We start from the raw sequence: 17,532 nt of genomic DNA, 5'->3' as shown, positions 1-17,532 counted from the left end.
GAGGCTGTGGGCAGGAGGTGGTAAGCAGCTGAGCTGAGTGCTGCTGAGGGGAACCATGGGACAGGAGGGGACAGACCCTTTTCGGAGGTCTTTTAACGGTGCGCTTCTTCTGCACTCTGTTCAGGGCCTGTCTTAGTCTGTGCTGGCTGCTATGACAAATTACCATGGGCTGGTGGCTTAAATGACAGACATGTCTCAACTGGGGAGGCTAGAAGTTCAAGATCCGGGTGCCAGCAGACTCAGCGTCTGGTGGGAGCCCGCTCGCCGGCTTTTAGATCGGTGTGTTCCCGTGGCCTTTCCGTGGCGCACGCCCCGAAGAGACAGCGGGATCTCTCTCCCTCTCATAAGGGCACCGATCCCATCGTGAGGGGCCCGCCCTCATGACTTCATAGCTATGTCCCAAAGGCCCTGCCCCTGAATACCATCACACTGGGGCTTCAACATACGCGTTTGGAGGAACACAAACATTCCATCCATAACAGGACTCTGGCAGGAGACACTCAGCTTGGAGAGTTTGGGAAAGAGATTACAAAGGGTCTGGTGAGGCCAGTGAAAGATCTCCCCCCGCCCTGGCCCGTCCCTCCTAAAGAGGACTGGAGACAACCGACAAGGAAGGTTGCTCCCTAAAACTTAATAGCCGGCAGTGAGGCACAGGAAAGGAAGGGACAGCGAAGCCCCCATGGTAAGGGTCAGTACTAGTCATGACAGCTTCATATTAAGGGCTGAGCGTCCTGGTAGCCTGGCCAAAAAGAGAAACAAGTTCATCTCAATGGAGTGAGTTGTCTGATTCTTCTCTTTTCAAGTAGGAGCTGTCTGAGACTTGTAACCTTGAGAAAGTTCAATTCACTTATCCGAACCTCAGTTTCCTCACCTATAAAATGGGTATAATTACTTCTCTGACTACAGAATGTGAAGATGAGATGAGAAAGCTCAGGGATGCCAGGCAAAAGGAGGACATCTACCCAGGGACACAGCTGGATATTGGCTGGGAGTTGTCCCATGACCCTCCCTTATTGCACGGGGAACTGGGAAATGGAGAATAGTTTAGCTGCACACATTGTCCCCTTGGTAAAACCCCAGGTTCTGATAGTGGAATAAAAAGGGACAGAGGGGACATGGGCAGACAGGCAGTGACTAGGAACGAGACCTGAGCAACCTCTTCCTTGTAGGCAGCTCAGTGGGATGGGTGGCAAGGAGCTGAGCGCCTGGGTTGCAGCAAAGCTGCTGACTGAGTAGCAGACCAGAAGGGGAACATGCAGGCTCAGGTGAAGGAAAGGGAAGCGCAGGCGCAGGTGAGGTGGACATCCCTGGCTGAGCAGCCACGCCCGCGGAAGCCTGGCCCTGTCTGTCGGGGGGCAGGTCTCTGCCGCCTGCACGTCCCCCTCTTTGTGGGTATCAACGGTGCCGGCAGAGACAGACACCAACCTGGCGCAGTGGCAAGTGCCGTGCTGATGGCAAGAGAGGCTCCCTCTCCTGCTGGCACAACCAAGGCCTGGAAAACTGGGGACAATCCGGGGTGGGGGCAGCATCCAACATGGTGGGATTTCAGCAACCAGTCACTAGAACAAGTTTTAAAAATGAGTTATCATTTGTGAACCTGAAACTGCTCTTAAAAACAGCCTGCCAATGAAAACAGAGGAAGTTATTAAAAACAAGGAGTTATTAAAGTAAGTCTTGCACTGAAAAATTTTAAAAGCATGTCCCTGCTCTTTGTTTTCCAGCCCCCGAGGGGAGGGGATGAGAATCTTTGTTCCCTGGGCTCCCTCCCCGAGAGCCACCTGGTCTTGAGAGGTGACCCCTGAGGTCCCTTGCTGAAACACCTGCTTACAAGGCACGAAGTCCCTGATCAGCAGTTCCTCCATCCATTAACCCCATTTCACAGATGAGGAGCACTGAGGTCAGGGAGATCTTGCTCTCCGCGAAGGCTCTCTGTGACGTCCCTTGTCGAGCGGGCGCTGAGTGCCCAGGGCAGGCGCGGACACCGCCACCCTCTCTGGGCACACAGACCCAGCCCCGCCTGTGCATCCCCGGCACTGCCATGCCCCGTGTGCGCCGTGACAGCCCTCCAACAAGACTAAGGTGCCCACACACCTTTCTGGAGCCCCTGCCAGGTGCACGGCGCTCAGGCGGGGTGATCTCGAGCACATGGAGAGCCCTCACACAAATTCCACGCAGGAAAAGTTAAATAACCACCCGAGACTTAAACCCCTGGCTCAAGGCTCCCCCAGAGCCACCTGTTTCTGGTCTTGAGAGGTGATTCCTGCTGTCACTTGCTGAAACACCCGCTACAAGGCACGAAGTCCCTGCTCAGCAGTTTCTCGATCCATTGACCCCATTTCACAGATGAGGAGCACTGAGGTCCGGTGACGGAGGTGCGGGTGGAGAAGGCAGAGAACGCTCTGGGCTTCCTGGACGAGGATTCTGGGGAGACCTGGGCCTCGAGGAATCGCCTGGGATCAGCGATCAGCACGGCCTGTCCATGGGCTGGCTCTCCTCATTGGCTGAGTCACTCACCAAGTGGTTATTGACTTCCTGGGGGTCATCGAACTGAGACTCGAGATCTGCTGATCAGCATGGAAAGCGTGTCACAGGCAACACAAACAAACCCAGTGCAAAACTCAAAGTCTGCGCTGGCAAACGCCACAGTGGTCACTCCGGGTGGCCGCAGAACCACAGGTGGCTCATGACTGTTTTGCTTGTCTACTTTTAAGGAACACTATCCTGTCCCTTACGAATGTCTGAATACCTCCACCAGAACTTTCTGTGGGAAAACGAGCAAACACAAAAGTAGAGAGAACCAAGAGTCCCCGTGTGCCCGTCGCCCAGCCTCAGTGGTGACTAACCTCCTCCCCTTCTTGTACCCGCTGCCCGCCTCACCTTGTTAAGTGTGTTTAAGCAAAATCAGACTCCGTGTCATGTCCCATGGAAGTGTGTCCGGGCGTTTCTGGGGCCCAGGGGTCTCGAACTGCTTTGGTGCCGCAGGGGACGTCTGCAGGTCCCTCCTCGGAACAGTGTTGTCAGATGCCCAAGATGAGACGTGTAAGGTTGTGAAGGAGACCTGTCACATACACACAACATAAATCCAGCATACTGAAATAGTGATGGGAGTATTTAAACGTGTGAGGCCACGGTGATACGTGGGTGTCCCTGTTAATATATCTCCTCCTGAGATCTGACAGCAGGCCTGTCGCCACTGCTACAGGGACGGAAGTCCAGCGAGCGCAGCCGGCCCGGGGTGGTGGGGAGCAGGCTCCGTGCACCTTCTCTGAGCCGGGAACCCGTGGAGCAGTGGCAGCACGTGAGCTCTTGGTCGGACGAACTTTGTGACCCTACGTCCCTGATGCTTCCTGCTCTGTGACCTTGGATAAAGCACGTGGCCTAGGATAAGCCACTTGCCCTCTCTGTAACAGTCACCCGTAACATCCTTTCAGGGGCGATAAAATAACATAACACAAAGCATGGGCCTAGGGTGGGCTCAGTGAACGTGGGTTCCTCCCTCCCGGCCTGCCCTGCGACCCCATGAATTGCCCTGGGAAAGGCTTAGCGTCTGGACGTGAACCCAAGGATCAGAGGAAGCTGCTGACTCCGGGGACAGAAGTCAGAAAGTGAGGGGCTCCTCAGCCTTCTCCCCGAGGCTGGAGGTAGCTCCGGAGGCCCAAGGGCTAAGGAACATCACGGCTCACCACCATTGCCTGCCCACGGCCGCTGACTGCCCCACCTTCCCTCACGGTGGCGCTGTGGGTCCCTTCACTTTGCTCCCAGATGCTCCCAGCAGAGCCTCCCAGGTCAGGCCCGGCCCTGTAACCTGCCCTCCTGCGGGACACAGCGCTATAGCTCACTGAGGCCTCCACCTTGGGCCCCTTGAGAAAGTGAGTGGGGGCTGAGCTGAGGGGGCTCTGAATGAGAAGTGAGGGGAGGCCACTGTGCTGGGGGTGCCCCACCGAGGGCCTGGGCTCCTGTCCTTGCCGGAATTCCTCCTCCTCTCCCAACAGGCGCCCCCTGGAGCCTTCCCCGTGGAGCTGCCCTGCCCTGGGGATCGAGGAGCATGGGTCCTGGAGCCCAGAGCTCGAGACTCTCTCCCTGAGAGGGCAGGCAGGTCAGCCCTCTCCGGAGCTTTTGCGGGTTACTACCCCCACCGCAGACTTGCCAGAAAAATCCATTGTGTTCCTCCAACAAGCACTGAGTGCCCACTGAAACTGGAGTCCTAAGGATGCAGAACAGACTCTGCCCTCCATGGTACCTACACGATCCCCTTGTGCCCTGGCTGGTGTAGTTCAGTGGATTGCATGCCATCCTGCGGACCAAAAGGCCACTGGTTCGATTCCCAGTCGGGGCACATGCCTGGGTTGCAGGTATTTCTTGCCTGTGATGTTTCTCTCCTTTCTTCTCCCTCCCTTTTCCTCTCTAAAAATAAATAAATAAATAAAATCTTTAAAAAATAAACAATTGTCTTGTAAGTAATAGAATCTCACAGTGAGAAGCAGGAGAGGATGCCATGAAGATCTGGGAGCAGGGGGACCTCCCAGAGGGGCCGACCTCAGCACAAGAGCCCGAGGTGAGCAGGGGGGGTGGGCCTAAAGGCCGTGTGGGTGACACACAGACAGGAGACTCCAGGCGGGAGAGGGCGTGGCTGGGTCAGAATGGCAGAAATGGCTCTCTCCCTAAGATCCTGGCTGGCCCTGCTGGAGCCCCGCCCCTCACTGTCACCCAGGTAACTCCCCTGCCTTCTCTCCTTGCTTCTCTCCCTTCCCTGTCCCTGCCAGGGGGTCCTAGAAAACAAGATAGGAGGCTGCTCAGGTCCCCAATATATTCCCTGTCTTTGTCCCAGGCCAGGGGAAGGGCTCAGAGGCCTATTGCCCCAGGAGTCTGGCCGGGGGCCTCGGAGGGGGAGTAAAGGACAGAAGGGGCCCTGGGGCCTGCAAGAGACCAGTGGGAGTGTGTGTGTGTGTGTGTGTGTGTGTGTGTGGTGGGGGGGGTGTCTCACTGATCCCCTGTTCAGGACACCCTCTCTGTCCTGCCCCCCAGTGGGGCACAGAAGGTAGTTCTCGAGCCTGGCCCTGCCTAGTCCCCTGGCACTGACCCTCAGGGGCTCTTGCCATGGGGTACCCTGTCCCAGGTGACTTTTTCCCGGGTCGGGCCCGGGGAGGTGGCCTGGGCCAGGTGTGTGCTGCCCAAGGCTGGGTGTCCGAGTAACTGTGCCCCAAGCTCATGGCTCTCGTGGGAGGGCATGCCTGTTTTCACGGCCTGGCGAGTCGGTGCGCCTCCTTCTGGCCTCTCTCTGGCCCAGCAGGAGTTGGAGGGCATGTATAGGAAGGGAGGGCAGGAGGCTGAGGGACTGGGCCTGGCTGACCTTTCGGGTCAGAGCAGCAGCGGGATGGGAAGGGGCACGTGACTCAAAGACGCCACTCCAGCGGTGCCTGCAGGGCCTTCTGGGCTATGGCAGACGTCAGCTGGGCCAAAACGTTTACTTGAAGAGCAACCCAGGGTCTGAGCCTTGGTTTCTCTGTCTGTAAAATGGGCCGCTTTGCCCGCTCTGCCTCTTTTGTGGGGTGACTGACTGGCCTTGCCCAGGAGGCAGCTGGAAGGTGGAGGCATGATGTGGGTGGCACTGCTCTCTGGTGGCCGGAGCTGGAGTTGCTGGGCGCCCATGTCTGGACCCAGATGGTGCCACCCCCTGGGGACCAGCAGGGTCCCCTTCGTCTTTTCTGTCTTCTCCACTTCATTTCCTCCTTCTTCACCTCAGACTTCCCAGGGACCTCAGGATTGCTTTTTCACGGGCAGGGAACATCCGGTTCAGCAGACCTCTGTTCAGCAGGAGTTGAGTGGCCGTCTCTGTCGTCCCATCTGTGCCGGTTGTCGGACTGCGGAGCTCCAGGAGACACAGCGAGACTGTCCAGGAAGCTCGAAGCAGAGGCTAGTGGCGAGCCACTCGCCAGGGCATCAGCTTCACGATGAATGAAAGCATGTCCAAGAGCAGGGAGTCCTGCGGGGCTGGACTGGAGGGGGTGGCAGAGGTGCAGGTGGGACCCCAAACGGGGAGAGTGTGAATGTGGTGCCAGAACGTTGGCCCCTGTTGGCATGGTGACGGTGAAACTATGTAAGATTGCAAGGAGAGGCTGACATCATCTGATTTTCAGCCCTTCTTGCAGAGGATGGGGAGTCCCCAGGGGTAATGTGTGTCTGTGTATTAGGACTTTAAAAACCACTTTTTAGCCCTGCTAATGGGTGGGGGGGGTCTCATTCTGGGAGATGAAAGGCTCCAAAATTAGATGGTGGTGGCGGCTGCACATTTCTGTAAGTATACTGGAAACCACTGATTGGACACTTTTAAGTGCTAAACTTTATGGTATGCAAATTATAGCTTTTTTATTTTTAAGAAATATTTTATTTATTCATTTTTAGAGAGAGGGGAAGAGAAGAAGAAAGAGAGGGAGAGAATCAATGTGTGGTTGCTTCTCGAGCGCCCCCTACTGGGGACCTGGCCCACAACTCAGACATGTGCCCTGACTGGGAATTAAACTGGTGACTCTTTGGTTTGCAGGCTGCTCTCAATCCACTGAGCCACACCAGCCAGGGCCATTATAACTTTTTTTAAAAAGAGGGATAGGGTCGTTAGGGACTAAATGTTTGTGTCCCCCCAAGTTGGTGTGTTGAAACCCTAACCCCCAGTGTGATGGCATTAGGAGGCGGGGCCTTTGGGGAGTGATTAGGTCGTGAACTCTCAGGAAAGGGAACTGTGGTCTTAAAAAAGAGACCCCAGAGCACTCCCTCCCCCTCCTGCCGTGGGAGGACACCACGGGAAAAGGCGGTCATCCATGAACCGGGAAGTGGGCCCTCACCAGACAGGGGATCCTGGACTTCCAGCCTCCAGAACCGTGAGAAATAAAGTCTTGTTGTTTGGAAGCCACCCAGTCTACGGCATTTTGTTGTAGCAGCCAGAAGGAACTAAGTAAGACTCGGTGCCTGGTGTTTATATTGATTGAGTAATCAATATTTGTGAATGAATAAATGAGCCCAGATAGAAGGAAACGTTCTTACTACCACACTGGTCCCCTGGAGAGCCCATGGGCAGGGTACTCGGACCCTCCTTCCTGGGTTGTGTCTGTGGTCTATGCTGTGTCACGGTCATCAGACCCTGAAGGCACCTTGTCAGCAAGCCTCTGCCCCAGACGCACCTTGGACCCCTGTCCTGGGCTCAGGCTTCCAGTGGTGGCCGTTTGGGGAAGGAGCTCCTGGAATTTCATAAGCTTGAGGGGAGAGTGTGTGGGAGGGATGGATTAGAGAAGGATTCACATGGGAGGATGGGTGATTCACACCGGAGGGTGCGGGGAGGAGGTCAGCTCACTGTCTGAGGATGAGGCCTCAACGCACAAGAGCTTTAGAGGGGAGACACCAGAAATATCTGGGAAGTAAATTAAGCCAGACTTGGTGACCGATTGGGTATTGAAGAGAGGGGCACTGGGGCGCCAAGAACCACCCCAACGTTTTAAAAGAAGCATTGTCCGGCCATCTCTTTTTTTGGCCCGCTGGTTGCCCCAGTCCCAGGGCTTAGAAATGGCCACTGGACTCTTCTGTTGCCTATAGTCCACTCAGGACTTACGGCGACCCGGTAGCTGTCCGTCCCGCGCTGGGCGCAGGGGGACACGCACCCTGCGCGGAAGGGGTGCAGACGCACTCCGACCCCTGCTGGCCTCCGGATAAGGGATGCTCTGGGGCGGCGGGAGAGAGAGCTGTCTTCACCCGGACACGTCCGAGCGGGGTCTCCGGGAAGCACAGGTGTTTGCCAGGGTGGACAGAGGTGGGCAAAGTGAGTGCGCGCTGGAGGTGAATCTCCAGGAAAGGCAGGAAGGCGAGTGAAGGAATAAGAGAGAGGGCTGTGGCGGGCTGGAGCACGGCAGTGTGAACGCGAGGGCTGGAGAGTGTGCGACGCGCCAGACTGGGCAGCGCGTGGGGTTTGGGTTGATCTCTCAGCCCTCGGGGAAAGAAAGACACGATGTTGCCCAAACTCACGGGCCAACTCCAGGAAAGGCAGCGAAAACCCAGACAAGACAGGAGGAAGAGGGTGCTCCCAATTAAGGACTTCCGAGTCCCCGAGAAGCTGCGGATTTGGGCAGAACCATTCTCTGGAGGTGGAGGGGGGGGGGAAGCTCTGCGCTCAGAACCAAGCCGGCGCGGAACCAGCTGGAACCTTCGCTCGAGTCTTTTTGCTCTTCTTTTACTGTTTTTTTCGCCTTGTTCTGCCACCATGAGCTCGCCCCGGCGCGAGCTCCGGGCCCGGGCACCACTTGTTGCTCCTCGGCCGCCCCCTCCCGCTCGTGGGTCGGCCCGGCGGGCGCCGAGCCAGGCGCAGGTTATAAAGGCCGAGCTGTGACAGCTGACTGCTGTCCCAAGATGCGCCCGATGGAATCGGGCGAGGGATGCGCCGGGGATGGGCCCGAGAACTCCCCAGCGATCACCCCCGCATCCCCTCCCGCAGACAGTCCCGCTCCAGAGCCCTCCGCCGAGCGGGCACCCGCTGCGGGACAGGGGGAAGGGTCCGGATCCCCGTCCGTCTCGGGACCCCCAGCCGGAGCTTGCCCGGCTCCCGAGGCTGGATCACAGGCGGGAGCCCCACGCGCGTCCTCATTCGCGCCAGTCCACGGGGATGCCCAGTCTGTGACCGGCAACTCGGACGCGCCGAGGACCCGCTTCATATCCCAAGGGTCTCCCCGGACCACTGAGCTGGGGACGCGAAACGGAGCGGACGCCTCGAAGACGCCGACTGCGTATACCGGCCAGCAGTCGGGGGTATGGTGCCCGGAGCGCTCCACCTTTATTCGGGAGCAGGAGGAAGGTAAGCCAACCTGGTCCCGGGACCCCGAAGCGGGGGAGACTAGGGCAGCTCAGGGGAGGAGGGGCGTCATCGGGTCCAGGCGCTCCGGCCCCTCTGGCACTCAGTCCCCCTCCTCCACCCGCCCACGCGTTGTCACTGTCCGCAGTGCCCGTCCGGCCGCCTCTTTCCCACCTCCTCCCCTTCTCTCGGTCCCTGATTGCCGTCAGTGGGCCAGGTCCCGGGGCCCGCGCGCTCCCCCGCCCCCACTGCACGCCTGTTGCTGCGCCAGATCTGCGCACTCTCGTGCCCACCTCCCGGGTCTACCGCAGTGCCAGGAGAGGGGCGGGGGCTGCGGGAGGGCGCTGCCCGCGCGCTCTGAGCCTGCGCTGGCCCGCAGCGCCAGCCACCACCGGAAGGTGGGTGGGCAGAGGGGGAGGTTTTGCCAACCTCTTGGCTGCTGGGCGGGTTAAGGTGCAGCTCTCCCCAACTCCCCCCAGCCTGGGGGCGGGGGGGGGCGGGCCCTCACGCAGACTCTGCCGCTTCTTTTCCCTCGCATCTTTCTCTGGGTCTCGGGAGATCTCTGGATTGGGTCTAGAAGCTCAGGTGCTCCGACTCCAGTGCCAGAGAAATCGCTTTCCCTCTCCTCTCCGCGCGCAACAGGTGCAGGGGTGATGACTGCGCCTGTTTTTATGACCCGCGAGGCCCCGACGAGGTGGCCACAGCTCCCCCCTGGCAAAGGGGCGATGAGTCAGTCTGCCGCCGTACTTGCACTAGCTGCCCCCATTCTCCCCAGTGCCAAGGACCCAGGCATCCCGAGAGCCCATTTCCACCTGAGCCTGGAGGACTTTGGTCTCCTAACCCCTCCGGGGGAAGCGGGGGTGGGGGCGGGGCGCGGGAGAAGGAAGGAAAAGAGTCCTGTTGGCTCTGGGAGCAGGGACGAGAATGCTGAGTCCTGGGGGGTGTGGAGAGGAGGTTGGGAGCAGGAAGGAGCCCAGTCGTCTCCTCCCTTGTTGCTGACCCTTGTTGTCAAGGGAGACTGGGGACAGGGCAGGAAGGAGAGGGTGCAGCATAGCAGACGCCCACCCTTCCCCTGACCCGGCTGCTCCACTGTCTCTTGCAGCACTGTGTCCTGAACAGCCCCTGCCAGTCAAGAAGATCACCCCAGAGGATGGCAAAGTGATGACAGATTTGCTAGAGGAGGTGTGCTACCTCCCCACCCCCCCTGCCCACTGAGCCCACCCGAACCTTAGCCGGCCCCTGTCTGCATTCTGTCCTGCAGGGGTGGGGGCTTGTCTATTTCCTGCCTGGCTCCCTCTCTAGGGGCCAAGCTGGGAGTCCCTCTTATGGGAAGCAGGTACATGTAGGCTGTCCAGGCTGGAAGAGCTTTTAGAGCCCTCTGGTCTGATCTGCTCTTTTTCCATAAGGGGAAACTGAGTCAGGTCCCACAGCAGGTGAATGGCAGACTCTTGTCTAGGGGATGGGGAGGGTTCGCCCTAGTCTCCTAGCTTCCCTCTGACCCCTGCGTGCTCCCTAGCTTCTCCCACCTGTCTGGGAGACCCCAGAAACCGGGAACTTATTTCCCATGGATGGGGGTCCCTCTGCAGAGAGAGTGGGACCCGGACACAGCAGCTCGCGTAGACCAGTCCCTGGTGAAACAGAACGGCGTCCTGATGGAGGAGAACAGCAAGCTGGAAGCCATGCTGGGCTCGGCCAGGGAGGAGGTGACTTGGGGGGAGGGGAGGGTGTGAGGGGCGTGCCCTCAGCCCACCTGCGGCTCCCGTGCCCTGCCCCAACCCAGGGCTACTCTCCCCCCCTGCCAGATTTTACACCTCAGACGCCAGGTGAGCTTGCGGGATGATCTCCTTCAGCTCTACTCAGACTCTGATGATGATGAGGAGGAGGAGGAGGAGGAGGAAGAGAGGGAAGAAGAGGAGGAGGAGGAAGAAGAGGAGGAAGAAGAGGAAGAGGAGAAGCAGCAGCATAGTCAACCCTGTGAAGTCCCTGAGCGGTGAGTGCCCTGCCTTTGCACCTGATGACCCAGGTTTCTTGTTTGCAGACAGGGGCGTGGATGGATGGACGGTGTGCCTGCCGGCAGGGTTGCCGGGGCTAACTGAGATGCACCGCTTAGCCCAGGCGGGCTGGGAGCTGGCCCCCTTCCCCAGCCTGACCCTTGGCAGCACCCTGACTCCCATCACTCCCTCCCCAGGACGCCGCTGCCCGAGCCGGAGCACCGCTGCCCGCAGCTGGAAGCCCTGCAGGAGCAGCTGCGGCTGCTGGAGGAGGAGAACGGGCAGCTGAGGGAGGAGGTGAGGCGGGAGGGGGGAGGGGGGCGAGGGCCAGCCCGTGGGCAGGCACCGTTGACTGGCCTGCTCCTTCCTCTCTCCCTCCTTCCAGGTTTCTCAGCTTGATGTCCTCAACGAGGAGATGCTTATTCTGCAATGTGTGGAGCAGTTTGGTACGTGAAGTTGTCACCTGGATGGGGGTTTTTTTTCTTGGAGCAGAGGGCAGAACTCAGGATCTGAGACCCGAGTTCAAGTCCCAGTTCTGGCACTTCCTGGCTGTGTGAGCTTGGATGGGTTCCTTGACCTTTCTGAACCTTCATCTTCAGAACGGGGGTTCATCATCTCAGCCCTCCTGACCTCTCCAGGGGTCACAGCTGAGGAACTGCTCTGTGCAAACTGTAAAGAGCTGCACAGAGGCTGTGGGTCTCCTGGAAGCCAGCCTCCCTTTGTTACTTGGGGTTAGGGGAGAAGGGGGCTGGGAGCCCAGATGGGTGTTCTCAAAGCGAGTTTGCCTGTGTCCCTCTTCCTCCTAAACCTCCCCAGTAACTTCCCTCTGGCCGAAGGATAAAGCCCCAACTCCCTGCCAGCCTTGGAGAGCTGGGCCCTGCCCACTGTCCCAGCCACTCCGTCCCAGCGTCCTGTGATGTCCCCTGGGCCTCCCCACACCCGGCCTGGGCCGTTCCTTCCCTGCCGCCTGGCTAAGCCCTCTGTGCCCTCGGGAGGTCTTTGCTTCGAGGCTTTGCAAGCAAGACCAGGCTGGGCTGCTCCATGACAGTCAGCACCGTGCACCCTTGTGACTTCTATTTCCATCAGTTCCCCCCCACCCCGCCCCCCCGCTAGACCTGAGTTCAGTGGGGCTGGGACCAGGTCTGGTGGACTGCTCACCCAATGCCCTGCTCCACGTCGGTCAGTAGCGGTTTGTTAGAAAGGAGGCCTGAGTTAGGAATGCCACCCCAGTGGACCCAAGGGTACTCCGCAGGAGCCGAGGGTAGGGGTGGACAGAGGCCTCTGGGAGGACCAGAACTGACCTCCTGTCCCCGCTCCTTCCCAGCGGAGGCCAGCCAGCAGATGGCTGAGCTGTCGGAGATGCTGGTGCTCAGGATGGAGAACTATGACCTGCAGCAGGAGGAGGTCACCCAGCTGCGGACCCAGGTCACCAGCCTGCAGGAGCGCTGCCAGTCGGTGCGTCGGGGCGTGTGGGAGGCTCCCTCCTTGTGTCACGGTCCCAAGGGACCATTTCCCTGCCCCGACACCCTGGAGCTGTCAGCTCAGCCAGGCCCCAGGCCAGAAGCAGAGCTGGAGGAGACCTCGGGGAGCCCCTGCTCTTGCCCCCTCACCCCAAGGAAGGGACCAAAGTGGTTCAGGAATCAGGCCACATACCCCCCTCTTCCCCGTTTGGCCTGATTTCACGTGACTTCCTGCTTGAAGGGCTGGCAAGGACTCACTGATGTGTGCCTGGGAAGACTTGCCCGAAGCAGGGGGTGCCTAGCAGCGGGAGGCTTTGTGGGTGGGGCTCATTGGTCTTCCGTTCTTCCAGTACGGGGCTGAGACGGAGAAGTTGCAGCAGCAGCTGGCTTCCGAGAAAGAAATCCAGATGCAGCTCCAAGACGAGGTGAGGCTCCCCCGGGCTCCTGCCTGGGCTCTTGAGAGCCTCCGACCCCAACTCTCGCGAGAAGGACAAGCTCCTGGCACCAGGGGCGGGTCTGTCTCTCTCCTCACCCTCCGTGTCTGGCACTGGGCCTGAAGGAGGGGGGAAGTTCAGTTGGAGTCTGAGTGCGGTGGAGTCCGGGCACCTGCTGGGGTCGCCCTGCATGTCCCGTGGGTCTGGAGCCTGGGCCTCCTGCCTCTTCGCCCAGCTTCCCGGCCCCCTGGAGAGATGGGGGGCTGGGGGTGCTGAGTCCCGGCAGCTCCCGCGGGTGGGTTCCAGCTGCAGGATCTTCGGGAGAAGTACATGGAGTGTGGGGGCATGCTGACCGAGGACCAGGGGGATGGGAAGCCCCTCCGCCAGCGAGCCCCTGCGTCCACGGACTCTGCCACCGGCTCTACCCGCAACGGCCCTCCGGTGAGGACCCCCTGCCCGCGGCCTTTCCACTCGTGTCCCCTGTGTCTCAGCCCTGCTGGGTGGTCTATCCTCGGCCCCAGCCTGTCTCTGGATGTGTGGGTGGGGTTCAGTGGGGACCCGCTGGTAATGTTCCGCCCCTTCTCTGTAGGAGGAGCCTCCAGAGGGCCAGGAGCCCCCGCCTGAGGAGCGCAGGCGGTCTGTGAGGAGGATTGTCCTGGACCCTCTGTTTATTATGGAAGGGTACGCGGCCGGACCCCAGGCCCCGCGGACCCGCATTCACTCTTGCCTTTCCTGCAGCGGGAGGGGCTTGCCCTCCTGTTTCTACCTTCAAGCCAGTGCCCGTCCTCCCGCCTCCTTTACTGCCCAGCCCCTCCCACTCCCCCCGCCCTTTTCTCTCCCCCCCAGGGTCTAGGTCTGGGCTCCTCAGTCCTCCCCCCGCTCCCACACTCCCAGGATTTCTGCATGCTGGGGCCCCAGGGACTTGGCAGTTTTAGCTTCCGTTGCCTTGGACTGCGACGGTCCTTCTCTCTGTTGAGGAATTATGAAATAAACTCAGAGGAGAATTGACACCTGGGGTAAGCCAACCAGGGGCACCCCCATCCCCTCCCCTCCCCTCCCCTTTCAGCAGCCAGACAGCTGCCTGCAGCTGCTTCTGTGGCCCTCCAGCCCTGGACACGGCCCAGATCTCTGCTGAGTGGAAAGTCATTCTGGGAAGGAGCTGCTTCCTTTGACTTCAGATCTTGCCCCATCGGTGGCCATCTGGTTTCAGGCAGCCCCTAGTGGAGCCTGGAGCCTTCCCTTTACCTGACCAGGGGCTGGGGGGCACATGGACACTGGCCTTGGAGCTGGGAACACCTGGGACTGAGTCCCATTTTTGATCCCTTTCTTGGCTGTGTGTCCTTGGGCAAGTCACTTGGCCTGTCTGAGCCTTACTGTGACAACTAGCCGTGGGATGGGGCGTAAAGGTTAAAGAATGAGAGAGGGGGCAGTGGCAGTATCATCCCTGTTAGTCTCTGCTGAGCAGCAGGGTCGGGGGCTAAGGGAGGGCGGGGCCTGTGCAGTGTTAGAAACCACTCTTCCTCCTTCCTGCTGGGAGCTCTGGCTGCGTGTTAGACACCTCGAAGCTGGTCCCCAGCTCCCCTCCCTCCTGGCTGGGACAGGACGGTGTTGTAGTTCTGGGTCTGTGTATGGACTGAGCAGAGGGTAGGATTGCTCCTCAGCCCTCCACCCCCGTGGCGATGCTGGGGCTGGCAGGCGGGGGCCTGGTAAGCCTTGCCTGTCTCCCTGCCCAGGTGTGAGCTGTACTGCAGCGACGAGCAGGAGCAGGAGCAGGAGCAGGAGCAGGGGTTCGAGGCTGAGGAGGGGTCCACGCCAGCAGAGGAGTTCACGCTGGTGGAGCTGCTGGTGCCTGAGGAGGATCTGGGGGCCATAGAAGAGGTAGTGCCGGCCGAGAACAGGGTGACGGAACACGCGGAGCTGGTGTTGGAGGAGGCTGAGGCCTGGGAGGAGGTAGAGCTGGAACTGGATGAGACGGCCCCGAGGAATGTGGTGACCTCAACCCTGGAGGCCACTAGCTTGGGCCTCTCACACCTGGACATTAAGCATGTCCTCCAGCAACTGGCCAACTGGCAGGACACCCATTACAGGCAGCAGCCGAGGCAGAAGACACCCCAGAAAGGTGAGTGCTCCCATGGGGCCTCCCTCCAGCCAACCGGACAAGCTGCAGATCTTCAAGCCGATGAAAGGTGAGGGTAGGTGAGCCCCCACCAAGTGCTCACTTACCCCAGCCTGGCCCCACCCAGTGTGCTGATTTGCATGGACTTTGTATATCACTTGCATAGGCACCTCAAGTTCCCCTCAGCTGGGATGGGCCCCAATGCTCATTTACATGCAATTTGCATAGGATTCCAGATCTCCACCCCCTTTTCTCCTAGGGGCTGGGCTGGGGGTCAGGGCCAGGACTGTAGCTTCCCATGCACCTCAGCTTCCTGTCTCTGCCCACCCCCTTCCCCCTGCCACCCTCATTCTACCTCCCCCACCCCCAAGGCCCCCCAACCCTGCAGCAGAGGCAGCAGGAGGCCAAAACAAACATGGGGGGCAGGACCATGGAGTAGCCGCCCAGGCTGCAGACCAAGGACTCTCGAAGGCTGGAGCAGGACAGGGCCAGCCGCCCTCCCATGGCCTGGGAGGAAAAGGGGCCTTCTGGGGCAAAGGCCTCCACCAAGGGCAGTCGGACCAGTCCCCTGGGTGAGTCTGAAGGTGGGCTGAGGCCTCCGACAGGGTGGCAGGGTGGCGGGGTGGGTCAGGGTCTCCTCTCCCCAGCCAGGAGTGCCAAAGGTTGGGGACCTGTGCCTGCTGAGTGCGGGCTGTGTGCCGGGCCGTGGGAGCCCTGCCTTCGCCAGGGGCTCACAGAGACATCAGAGATGGTTTGCCTTCTTTAATCTTATCTTCACACCCCTGTGGGTAGGTATTATCACCTCCATTTATCTGGTGAAGAAACTGAGGTTCAGAGAAGGAAAGTAACTCATTCAACGTCACACAGCTAGGGTGGATTTGAGCCTGGTCTCTGCATTATTAACCCATAGCGACCTCCCTGGCCTGTCCACCTCCTCTGACCCCATCTGCGGGGTCAGCTGTGATTTTGTAACCTGTTGGCAGCCTCACCATTATATCTGGACCGTCCCCACTCAGATGGCCCTTTGGTCACCACGGGGCGGCCTCGCTAGGGTCACCAGGTAAGGTTGTGCAGGTTGTAAACTGAAGGGTGACCTCTGTGGCACTGGGAAACCTGTGTAACTATCAGTGGTGGCTGTCTTTTTCTGCTGGGGCTGCCCAGGCCCCAGCCTCTGCCCGCTGCCCGGGCCAGGCCTGCGGTCCTCAGGCCTCTCTGTTCACACCCACCCCTTCTCTTCCAGGGTTTGCTGCTTCCCGGCAGCCTGCAAAGGCCCCACGGACAACCTGAAGCCCCTTCTGCTGCTGCCTGGCCAAGTCCCCTCCCCCTCCCCCGTCCCTCCCACCCTCCAAAACGGGACCCCCATCTGTCAGCAGCCCACCCCATGTCCTGACGAGGCTGAGCCGGAGGTCGAGGGCCCAAGCCCTGACGCTCCTCCGAGACAGGCTGAAAGACCCCCGGCCCTCCTTCTGCAGCCGGTGCGAAGGCTGTGGCTGCTGGTCCCCGATCGCAAGGTGGCCCGCCCTGATCGCAAGGTGGCCCCCGGGCAGGAGCAGCCCAAGGGGAGGCCCACGAGCTACCAGACTGAGGTCTGAGCTGGGGGCCGGGCGTAGACCTGGGCCCAGGAAGTTACTCTGAGCACCCTGCTAGCAGCATGCCCTTCATTCCTTGGCTCCCAAGCTAAAGGTGGCTCCTTGCTGACTTTTAGGGATCTCCGTTCTTGGCCCTTTCTTCTCAGTCCCGAATTCCTGTGTGTCACCAGAGTGTTCTACCTGCGGGTGAGGAGTCCCTCTGCTCAGTGTTGTGCCTTTCCCCTGCCCCCCCGCCCCCGCCCCCCGCCCCCCACCTTGGCCTGTGAGCATCCAGGCTCCCGCCCAAGGCCCAGTCGCTCCCTCCCACCGTCCACCCCTCAGTGCCCTTCCAGATGCCCTCCCATTTCCCACCCTTTACTCGTAAACAGCTGGAGTCAGGGGCGCAGGACCCCTGCCTACACTTGCCCTGCTCCCCGCAGTGCTTCTCACTCTCCTGTTGCTTGTCAGCCTGTGTATGTGCCGGCGCAGGAAATAAAACAGCTACCTGTGCACCACTGGGTCCAGTCTCCAGATGTCTCTCAGCGAGCGTGCATGCGCGTGCGTGTGTGTGTGCGTGTGTGTGTGCGCGCACGAACGCGCGTGCGTGATGCTCTTTGGTGGGGCAAAGTTGTGGAGAGAGGCTGGGCTTCAATATCAAATATGCCCAAAGCTTTGATTACACGTATTACTTAACCATATCAACAACCACCCCTGTGGGGCGGTCGTTGTCAGATGAGGGAACGGGCCCGGGCAGGTTAAGTGACCCTCCTAAGGGTCTAACAAACAGCTGGTCAGGGAGCTAGGACCTGAACCTGAGACTTCGGCTCTGACTGGTGTCACTTGGTTGGTCGAGCATCATCCTGAAAAGTGAAGGATCGCCGGTTCGGTTCCTGGTCAGGGCACACGTCTGGGTTGTGGGTTTGGTTCCCAGTCGGGGTGCATACGAAAGGCACCCGGCGAGTGATCGATGTTTCTCTCTCACATGGATGTCTCTCACCCTTTTTTTCTCCCTCCCCTCCCCTCTCTCTAAGAGTAAGTCAATAAAGTCTGGAACCCAAGACTTCAGGCCTCCTGATCCTTTCTGCTCCAGGGCCTCTGACCTAGTGCTCGGCTACAAAGGGTGAGGCAGGGGT

The 17,532-nt window shown here is 59.8% G+C and overlaps 1 protein-coding gene across 1 annotated transcript; it reads left to right on the top strand.

Annotated features, from left to right (window-relative positions):
* The first annotated feature begins 8,400 nt into the window (after positions 1–8,400).
* HAP1 (huntingtin associated protein 1) lies at positions 8,401–16,646 on the top strand. Its single transcript, XM_045836974.1, has 13 exons — positions 8,401–8,833; positions 9,933–10,012; positions 10,417–10,533; positions 10,633–10,820; positions 11,019–11,118; positions 11,207–11,267; positions 12,146–12,276; positions 12,632–12,706; positions 13,022–13,156; positions 13,305–13,396; positions 14,449–14,901; positions 15,203–15,403; positions 16,072–16,646. The coding sequence occupies exons 1-13, from the start codon at positions 8,401–8,403 to the stop codon at positions 16,421–16,423; spliced, it is 2,418 nt and encodes an 805-aa protein (XP_045692930.1). The 3' UTR covers positions 16,424–16,646.
* The last annotated feature ends 886 nt before the right edge of the window (positions 16,647–17,532 follow it).

Source organism: Phyllostomus hastatus, unplaced genomic scaffold, assembly GCF_019186645.2.
Source record: "Phyllostomus hastatus isolate PE091 unplaced genomic scaffold, TTU_PhHast_1.1 phas_contig_210, whole genome shotgun sequence".
NCBI classification, from domain to species: domain Eukaryota; kingdom Metazoa; phylum Chordata; class Mammalia; order Chiroptera; family Phyllostomidae; genus Phyllostomus; species Phyllostomus hastatus.
The sequence above is the reverse complement of the archived record's forward strand: the minus strand, read 5'-3'. Positions and strand labels throughout refer to the sequence as shown.

Excerpts from the sequence above, each read along its gene's own strand:
- HAP1 (XM_045836974.1), top strand. The coding sequence starts at position 8,401 with ATGGAATCGGGCGAGGGATGCGCCGGGGATGGGCCCGAGAACTCCCCA. Across the intron at positions 10,534-10,632 it reads TGGGCTCGGCCAGGGAGGAG|ATTTTACACCTCAGACGCCA; the intron begins GTGACTTGGGGG and ends CCCCCCTGCCAG. Across the intron at positions 11,268-12,145 it reads GCAATGTGTGGAGCAGTTTG|CGGAGGCCAGCCAGCAGATG; the intron begins GTACGTGAAGTT and ends GCTCCTTCCCAG.